This window comes from Desmodus rotundus, chromosome 1 (genome assembly GCF_022682495.2).
Source record: "Desmodus rotundus isolate HL8 chromosome 1, HLdesRot8A.1, whole genome shotgun sequence".
In the NCBI taxonomy this organism is placed as follows: domain Eukaryota; kingdom Metazoa; phylum Chordata; class Mammalia; order Chiroptera; family Phyllostomidae; genus Desmodus; species Desmodus rotundus.
The window spans coordinates 23,632,993-23,646,950 of NC_071387.1; the positions used below are offsets into that span (position 1 = coordinate 23,632,993).

The window sequence follows — 13,958 nt, forward strand, 5'->3', positions numbered from 1 at the left end:
TTCAGTGTATTAATATTTTGTTGAGGATTTTTGCATCTATGCTTATCAGAAATATTGGCCTATATTTTCTTTCTTTGAAGTGACTTTATCTAGTTTTGGAACTAGAATAATGCTGGCCTAATAAAATGAACTTGAAGTCTTTCCTCCTCTGAATTTTCTGGAATAATTAGAGAAGGATGGGTGTTAGTTATTCTTTGAATGTTTGGTAAAATTCACCTGTAATGCCATCAGAACTTTTGTTTGCTGGAAATTTTTTGATTACTGCTTCGACTTCATTAGTTGTAATCTATTCAGATGTTCAGTTTCTTCTTGACTCAGTTTTGGAAGAATGTATGTAACTAGGAATTCCTCCATTTCTTTCAGATTGTCCATTTTGTTGACATACAGTTGTTCGTATTTTCTTCTAATCCTTTGTATTTCTATGGTGTCAGTCATTACTTTTCCTCTTTAATTTCTGATTTTATTTATTTAGGTCCTCTTTTTTTCTTGAGTTTGGTTAAAGGTTTATCCAACTCATTTAACCTTCAAAGAACAGCTCTCAGTTTCTTTGATCTTTTGCATTGTTTACTTTTTTACTCTATTTTATTTCCACTCGATCTTTACTATTTCCTTCTACCCACTTTGGGTTTTTTCTAATTCCTTTAGGTGTAAGGTTAGTTTATTTAACATTTTTCTTATTTTTTGAGGTAGTTCGGTAGTGCTATGAATTTCCCTTTTAGGACAGCTTTAACTGTGTCCCATAGATTTTGGGTTGCGTTTTCACTTTGTCTCAAGGTATCTTTTGATGTCTTCCTTGATCTCATTGTTAACCCATTCATTGTTCAGTAATACGTTATTTAGCTTCCATGTATTTGTGTGTTTTTCAGGGTTTTTTCTTGTAATTGATTTCTAGTTTCACACCATTGTCAAGGTCAGAGAAGATATTTGATTTCAATCTTCTTGAATTTATTGAGACTTGTTTTGCATCCTAACATGTGGTTTATCCTGGAAAATGTTCTACTGCACTTGAAAAGAATGTATATTCTGCTGCTTTGGGGTGAAATGCTCTGAAATTATTAATTTAAAACATCTGGTCTAGTGTATAGTTTCAGGCTGTTTCCTTTGTTGATTTTCTGTCTGAAAGATCCATCCATTGATGTCAAAGGGGTGTTAAAATCCCCTATTCTGACGTTATTACTGTCAATCTCTCCCTTTATGTCCATCAAGATTTGCTTTATATATTTAGGTGCTCCTATGTTGGGTGCATAAATATCTACGTGGGTTATAGCCGCTTGTATGATTGATTTCTTTTACCATTATGTAATGTCCATCTTTGTCTTTTGTAACACCACTTGTTTTAAAGTCTATTTTGTCTAACATAAGTATTGCTACTCTAGCTTTTTTGTTTCCATTTGCGATAAATATTTTTCTACCCCTTTATAGTCTGTGTGTGTATTTCATTCTGAGATGAGTCTCTTGTAGACAGGTTATATATGGGTCTTGGGGTTTTTTTTTCAATTTTTTTATCTTCACCCAAAGATATGTTTATTGATTTTAGAGAGAGAGGCCGAGAGAGAAACACCAGTGTGAGACAGAAACATTGATCAGTTACCTTCCATACGTGCCCTACCAGGGATCACACTTGTAACCTAGGTATGTGTTCTGATGGGGATCAAACCCACAACCTTTTGGTGCATGGGTCACACTCTAACTGAGCCAACCAGCCACGGTGGGTCTTGTTCTCATCCATTCAGCTACCCTATGTCCTTTGATTGAAGCATTTAATCCATTTTCATTTAAAATTATTATTGATAGGTATATAGCTATTGCCATTTTATTATTTATCATTATTTTCCTTTTCTTTTATTCTTAAGAAGTTCCTTTAACTTTTCTTGTAATACTTGTTTAGTGATAATGAACTACTTCAGCCTTTTCTTGTCTGGGAAGCTCTTTATTTCTTCTTCCATTTCAAATGATATCTTTGCTGGATAGTTGGGCCTTGTTTTTCATCACTTTGAATATTTTCTGCCAACACTTTCTAGCCTGAAATGGTTCTGTTGAGAAGTCAATGTAAAGAAAGCCTTATGAGAGGTCCCTTGTAGATAATTATCTTTCTCTTGCTGCTTTTAAGATCATCTCTTTATCTTAACATTTGCCATTCTAATTATGATATGTCTTGGTATGGGCCTCTCTGGTTTCATTTTGTTTGGGACTCTCTGAGCTTTTTGGAATTGTATGTCTATCTCCTTTGCCATTTTAGGGAACTTTTCAGTCATTATTTCTTCACATAGGTTCTCAATCCCTTGCTGTTTTCCTTCTGGTTGTGGATGTTGTTACCCTTAATATTGTACCATGTCCCTTAATCTGTCCTCATCTTTTAAAATTCTCTTTTGTTTTCACTACCCTGATTGGGTACATCTGTTATCTTGTCTTCCAAATTACTGATTTGATCCTCTGCTGCATCTAATCTGATGCTGATTCCTCATAGTGTATTCTTCATTTCAGATACTATATTTTTCTTATCTGACTGGTTCTTTTTGACGATTTCTATGTCCTTTGTTATGCTTACTATCTCCCTAAGCTCTCACTTGGTTCATCCATTCTTCCCCTATGTTCCAAGCATCCTTATAACCACTGTTTTGAACTCTTTATCTGACAGACTGCTTACCTCCATTTTATTTAGCTATTTTTCTGGGAAATTCTCCTGGTCTTTCATTTGGGGCATATTTCTTTGTCTCTCCATTTTGCCTGCCTCTTTGTGTTTGTTTTTGTGTATTAGGTGGATCTGCTATGTCTCCCAGTCTCAGTATGATGGCCATACATAGTAGGTGTCCTGTGAGGCTCAGTGGTGCAATCTCCCTGATCACTCCCTGATCATAGGTGATCCAGAAATGTCCTTTGTGTGAGTTATGTGAGCCCTCATGTTGTAGTTGAGTCTGGATTGCTATTGGCCCACCCATAAGTGGGACTGACCCTCAGGCTAGCTAACTATAAGGATCAATCAACCCTGACAACAGTGTATGAGCTACTGTGTGGCGGCTGATCTTACAAAGCAGAACTCACCCCTGCAGAGTCTGGTGCCTGCCAAGATATCCCTTTGAGAGAGTACCGCTTACAGATCTAATTGGGTCATATTCTGATGTAGTCTCAAACCTGACACTGGGTGTTGGTTCTGGAGCCACTTAGAAGGGATTCTGGTGCAGATCAACATCAAAAGCTGCCAACGACTGGCCCTAGACTACCTCTTTGGAGCCACAAAATGACCCACAGTTTGTGGCTATGTCTGTTATACCTGGGTACACATGGGAGGGGCCAGGCCAAGGTAGACTTCCACCAATACCAAGCCCAGGAGCAGGTCAGCATAAGGCTGAAGGCACCCTGAGATCTGTCTCTGCTTTCTGGCTGCCTTTTAGGCTCAGTCACTGAAAGAGCCTCTGGCAGTAAACAAGTTGCATGAGTGGGTTCTCAGTTAGAAGGTAGGAACAAGTGGTATTCACAAGGAGAGTTCATATTAAAACTCAGCACCAGCACTGAACCTGAGGCCATCCAGCAAAAGTCTAAGGGTACACCAAGGGCAGGTACACATGTATGGGGCCTGCAAGCAAACCTTCATGGTGGAACAGGAACTCAAAGACCAGTCAGGGTGAGGCCAGCAGAGTTCATCAGGTTAAAGATTAAGATTTGGCCAGGTTGAAGGAGGGCTCTGCACAAAAACGATGGTGGTGGTCAGCACTGAGGGAAAAATGGCTTAATTCCCAAGCCACAAAATTCAGTCTCTCCTTGTCCGTCTCTGCCACCCCAAGTCTGCTCAGACCTCCTTGCATATCTTCCAAAAAAGTCTAGACAGTGGGCCCAGGCTGGTTGCAGCCAGCTGACTCCTCTGAAAGGTGTGTACTTGGTAGGGCAAGGCCACAGGGATTTAGAAGGGTGGGACTAGTGCATTCCCCCAGGTGAATGACATCTGGAAGGGAGTGCTCCAACCAGGAAAGATGGCTTTTGCAGGCAGTGTGGAAGATGGACTCAGCACAGGGACCTTGGCAGCTGTGCCTTCAGCCCTCTCCCTGCATGACTCCAGTCTACTATGAGCTCCTTTCTCTCTGCTAGAACCCAAGATGTGTGCCCACACACAAGATCTGTGCACTAGCCCTTTAAGAGGGCACCTGGTTTTGTTAGACCCCAATTTCTCCCTAACAGAATCCCCACTGATTTTCACAGTCAGATTTTATGTAGCCTCCTGTTCCTAGCTCTGGTATGCCTGGGTAGGGAGCCCAGCCTGCGTTTGAGACCCCTCAATCATCATGGGGTCGGGGGGAAAGTCTGCAGCTGAGATATGCCTGTGGATTCTCTACCACTGCAGGTGGGTGTTAGGCCAGACCTTTACACTTCTCTCTTCTTCCTACTAGTCTAGATGTGGCTTCATCTGTAATCCTTGGCTATAAGACTTCTGATTAACTAGTCTTCAGTTGGTTATTCAGGCTGTTCTATAATTTAGTTGTAATTCCAATTTGGTCCCAGAAGGAGGTGAGTGTAACTCCCACCTAGTCTGCTGCCATCTTGAATCCTCCACCACCTATGTATCTTCTGTGGTGAGGTGTCTGTCCAGAGCTTATGCCCATTTTTTAATTGGGCTTTTTGTTTTCTCATTGTTGAGGATTGAGGGGTTTTTATATATATACTTGGATACTATTCTTTATGGAATATAAGTTCTGAAGACATTTTCTCCAAGTGTGTGGCTTACCTTAAAATCAGTTAAAAGACTGACATCCACAAAAATGTCCTCCTCTCCCCCTTTCCTGCCATATGTGTATAGTCACTGTCCAGTGTTGCCCCATTCAGTGATGACTGACTAATTACAACACTGGTCAGTCAGCACAGGAAGTGAGTATGATCTTTCCTTCTGGTCAATGGACACTAGCTGCCGTACTGAACAATCCTCACGTTGAAAAGCAATACAGAGTGCTGAAGAGTATGGACTCCAGAGCGTAACTGCCCAGGTATAAATCCTGGCTCCAGTACTTACTCTTTGTAGTGAACTCCACAACTTAATTGTTTGCTTTCTCAGATCTTTACATATATTTATATATGTACCTACATATACATATAGATCATATCACAATTAATTTCCCCTAATATTATCACACGTGAGAGAGGCTGCTATGATTGTATACCAGTTTTGTAATCTTTTTATAGGAATCTAACCTCTGTTGGCTTAAATTTCAACTTGCACAAAATGGGAATAACTTACAAGGATTTAAGACGTGAGAATATACATAAAAACATGTATTTACTACCTAGTACATGGCAGACCCTTGCTGATTTGTCAGTTGAATGGATTGACACTGACAGCAGAGAAAAGTAGTAGGCAAAATGCAACACTTGGGCTGTTTCTGACACAGTTCTCTGAACAAACCTATAGTTCTTTTGAGTTCTTATTGCAAGGCTAGCATGAGAAAGGCACATCATGGCACTAAAAAAGTACTCATAACACCAACAGTCTTAATTCATTGAAACTAAGATTTTATTAGGGATAAAAACAGGAAAAGAACAGAGTTGAAGGGGAGGTCTCCCTCACATAATCCTAATTTTCAAAATTATGTCACCCAGAATAACTTCTCTAACTCAAATAGACCTTTCTGTAACAACTGTTTTCAGTGCATACTCTATGGCAACACATTTTACAGTATGAGAAAATCTTATGACAAAGTTCTTTGGGGGCTATGTTCCTTTGTATATATCACACTGGCTCCAGAATTAGTTTAACATGAAGTTAAACTATGAAAATAGAGAAAGTTAAATAGAAACAACTTGCATATCTTTAGAACATACAAAAAATTTTTGGTGGGAAAAAATAGTTTGTATATTTTTAATTTCTTCTCATTTGCAGCTGATCTACTGGTAGTAAATCCTTCCCATTGATGCACCAACAGCAATCAAGGCTCAACTACAACAGAGGGAACACCTGGAGTGCCCAGCTTGAATTTAAAAAATGAAGACAAGCAGTCTATTAGATGCAGAATTCAAAACACTGGTTTATAAGGATGCTCAATGAACTTAGGGAAACAGTAAATGAACTTAGGGGGAACTTCAACAGCGTACAAAAAGGACATGGCAACCATAAAAAAAAAAAACGGTCAGAAAATGAAAGATACAGTAACTGAAAGAAGAATAATGTATAGGGAATCAATAGTAGAGCAGATGAAGCTGAGAGTCAAATCAGCAATTTGGAATACAAGCAAGCAAAAACACCCAATCACAACATCAAAAAGAAAAAAAAGGATTCAAAAAGTGATGATAGCGTAAGGAATCTCTGTGACAACTTCAAGTGGACCAACATTTACATTATGGGGTTGCCGGAAGGAAAAGAGAGAAGAAAACTGAAAATTTATGTGAAAAAAAATGATGGAAAACTTCCCTAACCTTGAAGGAAACAGACATACAAGTCCAGGAATCACAGAGTCCCAAAGAAGATGAAAGCAAAGAGGCTGATATCATGACATATCATAATTAAAATTACAAAAGGTCACAGAAAAGAGGGAACCTTAAAAACAGCACAGAAAAGCAGTTAGTTACCTACAAGGGAGCTCCCACAAGACTGTCAACTGGTGTCTCAAGAGAAACTTTGCAGGCCAGAAAAGACTGGCAAGAAATATTCAAAGTGATGAAAAGTGAGCACCTACCACCAAGATTACGCAACAAAGCTATTGTTTAGAATCTAAGGACATATAAAGAACTTCCCAGACAAGAAAAAGCTAAAGGAAAAAGCTAAAGTTCATCACCACTAAACCAGTATTACATGACAAGGTAAAGGGTCTCCTTTAAGAAGAAAAGGAAAAACAAAAGATAAAAAATATGAACAATAAAATGGCAATAAATACATATGTATCAACAATTGAATCTAAAAAACAAAATAGATGAACAATCAGAACAAAAACAGACTCATGATAGAGAGAAGATTTTGATGACTGCCAGATGGGAGAGACTTAAGCGGGTTGGGTGAAAAAGGTGAAGGGATTAAGACGTACAATTTGGTTGTTACAGAATAGTCATGGAGATATAAAGTACAGCATAGGGAATATAGTCAATAGTATGCTAATAACTATGCATGGTGTCAGATGGGTACAAGATTTACAGGATGATCACTCAATAAGTTATATAATGTATAATCACTGGGGTATACGCCTGAAACGTAACACTGTATGTCAACTGAAATATAAAAAATGATTTTAAAAAACAGTCATATTCTTCTCCCATAAATTCACTTAAAATCACATCTACAAAATAATCCCATACTCCACCCAAAATGGATCATTAGACTATATTTGAAACTGTTTCAGTGACTTAGTTATAACAAATCTTGGAAAGATACTTTTTAATATACTGCATACATGACTTCATTTTATGTACTCAGTCTATTTTAGTTCTACAGTGTGTACCTATTTTTAAGAACTAGTTGCACTGCAGCTATTTTCAAAACAGTTAACATTCAGCTTGCTGGTGGTTGATGACTTCCAGAAAGAAGAGGTTCTAGCCTTCTTAAAGCCTCAACTCCAGATGTTAAGTATTTTTAAATTGCATATCAATGAACTTTTGCCCTAGTCTTCTCCCATATAGATTTACCTCCTGAAAAAGAGAAAAGTGAACAACATAAGCTATTTTATATGCCTCAGATTTTGCATGCTTTTCATCAAAATTATTAAAAAATAATCGTGTAGGCAACAGAGGCTTGAAGATTATCTATGACACAACAGATTCCAGTTTTGGATCAGGTCTGAATCACAGTGGGCCAAGTAAACACAACCCACCTGTGGTTATTTCCCTGATGCATAACTAGAATAGATAGATTTGGCAACTGGCACAATCCCCAAATTGATCCTCGGATCCAAGGATCATTATGATAGGAATGGTCAAATAGAAGCCCCTATAGATATTTTTTTAAAGCTTTACTACAAGATGGGTGCCATAACCAAAAACATGAAAAATGAAAAGGTGGTAATAGCTATCATTTGCCATTTAACTGTCTGGTCTATATATAAGACGGATACATTTGGAGAATAACTGTGATTATCATAAATGTAGACACGAAGTGACTCCAATTGCAGCTAATATTCTAGATGAAGTATTTTTACTGCAACAAACCAACATCACCCCTGTAACCTGGTAAGCAAATGCTTTTTTTTTCATATTAATTTGCAAAGAATCCCAGAAAAACTGTTTTCACTTAGCAAGTTTGAGTTCAGTGTCACAGTCTTGCCTCCAGTCTACGCCAACTCTCCTGCCCTCCAACAACGTCCACAGAGATTTTGATCATAATGAGACTCCACACTACATCACACTGGCTCACTACACTGAAGACATTACACTGACTGGATCTATGAAAGGAAGTAGCCAGTACTTAGGTATCTCAATATGACATACAGGGGCGAGCAAAAAGGTTTACAGTTGTAAGTACCCAAAACACAGTTTATTCTTGTGCTATTTTTTATTAATTATTGTATTATTTTTCCTATGAACAACTATAAACCTACTTTTGCCCACCCCTGTATGCAAACCGTAAAGTAGAAAGTTAAACTACACTGCTAGGTTTCGGTAGCAGAGTCCAGTCAAAAAACAGAAAATATAATTATTTTAATAGAGAGAATTTAATATAAAGTAGGTTAAAAAATACATATATTTTTAAAAAGTGGGTAGCCCTAGCCAGTGTGGCTCAGTTGGTTGGATCACTGTCCCATAGACTGGTCATGGTTCGACTCCCAGCCACATGGCCTGGGCTGTGGGTTTGGTCCCTGGTCCCAGTGAGTGCAAGAGGCAACCAACGTTGTTTCCCTCTCACATCGATTTCTTTCCCTTTCTCTCTCCCTCCCATCACTTCTCTCTAAAATCAATAAGCATGTCCTTGGGTGAGGATTAAAAATAAATAAATACATAAATAAACAAATAAATATTTTTTAAAAGAAGCAAGTATGAAATTGTTAACTAGATTTTGAAAAGGTAAATAGTTAATATTGTGGTATAGAGGTAGCAACTAAAGAAAGCAATTTCCTCTGTTGGGGGAACAAAGAATAGGTTGAAATTATTAAAAGTTAGACACTAACAGGAAGAGCTCTTTAGAGCCCAAACTGAGGTTCCTGAGAGGGGAATACTACTTAGCTGGTGTTCTAGTTCAGTTCACTCACTGCACAAATGAATATTCCCAGCTACCCAGTCAGCAGCAGAGTTTGAACTAAACACTAGTCTCCTGACTTAATGAGCTCTTTCTCCTACAGGACACTCCCTGAGCAATATTTACGTCAGGTCACTCAAATACTCTAACTTTCCTTTCAGTTAAAACATGAAAAGACAATTTAAGTAAGATTCTCTAAACACAAAGAAGTAAATTATGGGTTGTCATTTCTGAGACATCCTTTCCCACCCAATACCGGGCAGAATCTTTTTACAGCATCTTATAACAAAGGGGGCTTTGGAGGCATTATGAATGAGCTCCTCTATCTGAATGCTGATTACATAGATGTTCACTGTGAAAATTCACTGAGCTGTGTATTTATGACTTTAACACTTTTCTCTGTGTTTTTCATGGGGATTCATAAAGATAGCAAAACTATGCTGCCGCCTTTCCAAAATCTCAGAACTGATAAATTCTTGATGTATTAATCCTTTCATCTCCTACAAATTAAAGGAAGGAATAATAACAAACTTTATTCCTAGATTTAATAAAAAGCAAAGTAGAAACTGGTGGCATGGAAATAACAGAAATCATGGGAGAAAATAACCATATCAAATGACAACTTACTGAGAAACTGCTAAACACTGAAAAACCAAAGAACACTAGATGAACCTGCAGAAAGAGAGTACAGAATAGTTGAAAACTTTGGAGTTAACGGAAGAACTAGCTCCATAATTTACTGAACTATGTGTCTTAAGGAAGTTTATTTTATTCCTCTAAGACTATTCCTCATCCGTAAAATGAGTTCAAAAATACCTACCTTAAAGGGATATGTGAGGATTACAATAGAGTGAAATGTTCTGCATGTATCTGAAATGAATATTATTATTGTGTAGGAAAGGAAGTGCAACCTTATGTGACCTATAAAAAATAAAATAAAAAGATGACAACAGCACAGCTGAGTTTCTTTAGGGCCAGAATAGTATCTTTCATATTGGTATCCTCAACATCTAATGCAGTGCCACATGCAGTCGTTTCAACAAATATTTGAGAGAGGTTAGCAAAATAGTAATGGAAGAGTTAAGAGTAAAACAACAGATTTTGCATGTAAAAATCAAGTAGATGTATCTGTAGATTAAATTTTCAGAAACCCTCACAGAAAACAGCAATTGGATATGAATGTAGAACTGAAGAAATGTGTTTATTTTAATGAAGAATTAAATAAGAGACAGAGAAGATATGAAAAGTACAAGATGGGAGATTCCAATTGATGATGTAAACTTTCTGTTATCATTCCTAACAGCTCCCAAAGCAGCACTTTACAACTTCCTAATAAAATACCTAGGTAAAGAGAAACAAAACAAAAATCTACACTACTAGCCAAAACTGAAAACCACAGACAATCAGATGCCAGGGTGCAATAGGAACTAAAGTTAACTATGAGATACATGGAGGTAAACTAAAAAATAAAAACAAATTTATTAAATATCTTGATATCTTTGCTTAAGCACAAGTCACATAGAAAAAGAAAAGGGGGAAACCGTCATCCTTCCTTGGATGTGAAGGCCTACAACCTGAACCAAATTAAAAAGGCATGCTATCCTCATGTACACTACAGGTAGAAATAGTTGCCTCCCACTGTTGCCTCCACTAGCATTTTTAAAGACCTAGGCAAAGACTATAAATCATAAAATGTACATGGTAGGAAAGTGGGGGGTGAGGTATTAGCAGTGGTAAAAAGTATATTCCAAAAGTCTGAGTCTCAAGGAGTAACATGCCTAAGAAGATAAAGATAATAAGAACCCTGGTAAGCAGTATATAGATAAATTGTAGTTTTATTGTACTTTAGGTCTGAGTTCTAGAGAATCAGTAACAGGAGATAAGGGAAAAGTTGCCAATTTTAACTAAAAATTTATATAAAGTACTGGCAAATAATCAAAATTCCTAAAAAAATTTAAATAATATGTCAGTTTAGTGCAAGAATGTTAGAATGGGTCATTTTTTAAAAATGTATTACATTACTTTTTAAATAGCAAAAACAACATTGTCAATTCAACAGATTTGCAGAAGCGGACGTGCAAATGACCAACAACCTTAACAACGCAAACTTACTAACTGTGACAGGTGCAAATAAATACTACGTTTTCTGATCATTAGAATGACAAGACATTTAAGACTGATAAAATCCCATACTATGGAAGGCAGGCTAACACACTCTTGGTAAAAGCTTAAATAGGTATATTTTCTGTGTGTGAATTCTACCATTTTGACCTGTTTACAAGTACTAGTACTGGAATATAAAATATTTTCACACCATATGCAATTATGTGATAGCATTCAATTAGTCCAGTGCTTCTCAAATTTTCTGGTTCCAGGACTCCTCTGTACCCCTAAAAATTACTGAACAGGTGAATAGTTGCCTGAGGCTGAGGGAGGGCTGGCTACAAAAGGCAGGAGGGAATCCCAGTTGGATGATGAAATTGTTGATGGTAGTGGTTACAGGATAGTATGTGTTCATCCAAAATCACAGACCTTCACATTTAAAAGGGTGAATATAATACATGTAAATTAAACCTTTAAAAAAACTGACTTAAAAAAAATTCTTGAAGACCTCAAAGATCTTTTGCTTATGTGGGTCTCATGTTATCAATATGTAGAATATAAGAAATTACAATGAAAAAAATTTAAATAGTTCTTTAGGTATTCATTTTAAAAATAACAAATGCACTCAGTGTTAATATAAGTCATGTATTCTTTATGAAAATAGGTATTTTTCCAAAGCAACAACCATTTAGAGAGAAAAGCCACAATCTCTTTAAGGTCTGGCTTCAAATAGAAAAAATCTGGATTCACGTATCTGCTTCTGCATTCAGTCTCTTACAGTATCACCAATTCTGTAGCATCTGGAAAACTCCACTGTACACTTGTGAGAGAATGAATGTGGAAAAGACAAATAACAGCTGTACATTATGATGAAAATAAATTTGACCCGCAAGTGTCGGGAACCCCAGGGGTTCCTGGAACACACTTTGAGAACCTCTGATTGAGCCAACACAGAAAAATAACAACTACTGAACATGGCATAAGAAAATGTACTTCTTTTCAAATCAAGGAAGATTATGCAGATTATCGGTCCTTATATAATACAATAAAAGTCCCCTTATCCAGGGCAAAACTTCCACCAAACAACGACCTAGACTAGGCTACACACTTCAACGTAAATGAAAAATCTCTCTGAGGTACAACGGCTTGAAAAACCAGCAGTCCATGAGAAGTACGGCATCATCCTCCAGCCCCAAGCCCTTGGTTCCAGACAACCACTGCAATAGGGTGGCGGTAATCCTGTTGCTGGGGTGGGGAGGACAAGGGAGGTGCTGCCTTCAATTTGTAAAAAAAAGACGCCCAGTAAAGCAAAGCGCAATAAAACGAAGTATGCCAGACTGGTGTGTCTACTTGAGACTTCTGATTTATCGGTAAGTGTTCATACAACTTTCCCAAGTGGAGAGCGGTCCGCAACTATCCATTACTCCAAACAACTAAGTCAGACTCGCTGTCGCTGAAAGCTTTGTTCCCACGTGACTTTTAAATACTTTCCAAGGGAGCGGTAGCACCCCCCAGGAGACCGTGCAAATCCTGGGTGGGCACCGGCAGTACCCGGGCTCCGCCAGCAGCTGCGCCTCCCGGTCACCTGCCCGAGAGCGCTTCCCGCGTTTGTAGGGCCAGCCCCCGACGTCGCAGACCCCAGGTCGCGCCTCCTTCGACGAGTACCGGGACCGCCTCCCTTCCCGGCCTCGGCTGCCCCACCTGCCCCGGAGGCGTCGATGGAGCTGACCCTTGGCGCCCCTCTAGCTGGGCTATAGGACTCTCTAGGATAGAAAGAGCTTGCCCGCTCACCCGGCTCAGGCCGTCCTCACCTAAGGGGGCCGCTCCCCGGCGCCCCGCACTCACCCGGCTGACGCTTCAGCGCCATCACGGATACCAGGTAGTGAGCGATGTCAAAAAAGGGGAACATAGACATGCTAGAAAAGGCAAGGGTCAGTTCATCCCACGGAGAGGCCATGACAACGACCTACCACGGCGACCAAGCAGCCGGGGCGACGGGTTCCCGGCTCACGCGGTGAAAGTTGGGGGAGGGGCACTGGCAGGGGCGTTCTTCTGCGCGGCCTCCCGGAGCCCTGCGCGTGCGCCTTGGCACCCGCGCCGGGCGCGGAGGGGCGGGGCCGTGAGTCCGGGGAGCCACTGGCGCGTAGTAGGCGGGTGGGCGGGGTGAGAGGGTTCGCGCTGTTTCTGCTGGGCTTGTCCTGTTCCCCTAATAAGGGCCCAGCATCTTCTCCGTGGCTGGAGCTGTGTCCGACCCCGGGAGAGTGAGCAGATGAATAAGATAGAGATAATGAATGAAAATACGTTGTTAATGTTAAGGTTTAGTGCATTTGTTAGGTATCATAGGCAAAATCTTGGGAATGGAGGGAGTCAAGCAGCCATCACAAGAGGTATCTATTACAATCACTTTCTTTAGCACAATCATTTCAGAGTAGGGAACTCAATGCTCGAGAGAGATCACAAAGGCAGTTAGTGATAGACCAGGATTTGCTGTTATCCTGTTACAATTAATCTCCCCTAAATATTCCTACTGGGTTTTCTCCTGTCCCACAGACCCCAGATTCTCTCCCCAAGTCGTCTTGTACTGACAGATCCAGCATCCCTGTGCTGTGAAAAGGCCACCAGATGAGAGCCAGGAAGAACTATTAAGAGTCGGGGCTTTGGGTGAAGAGCCAGGATTAAAGGAGTTTATGGTTTCCAGCATAACCACTTTGAAGGG

At 39.3% G+C, this 13,958-nt stretch overlaps 1 protein-coding gene across 2 annotated transcripts in view; it reads right to left on the reverse strand.

The window, feature by feature from the left end:
- Positions 1 to 13,317, reverse strand: part of TMEM38B (transmembrane protein 38B) — a 48,887-nt gene extending 35,570 nt beyond the window's left edge. For both annotated transcript variants that reach the window (XM_045195263.3, XM_045195262.2), the window contains exon 1: positions 13,088 to 13,317. In XM_045195263.3, the coding sequence (XP_045051198.1) occupies positions 13,088 to 13,199 (112 nt within the window). In that variant the 5' untranslated portion in view covers positions 13,200 to 13,317. The remainder of the gene's footprint in view (positions 1 to 13,087) is intronic.
- Between the last annotated feature and the right edge of the window lie 641 nt (positions 13,318 to 13,958).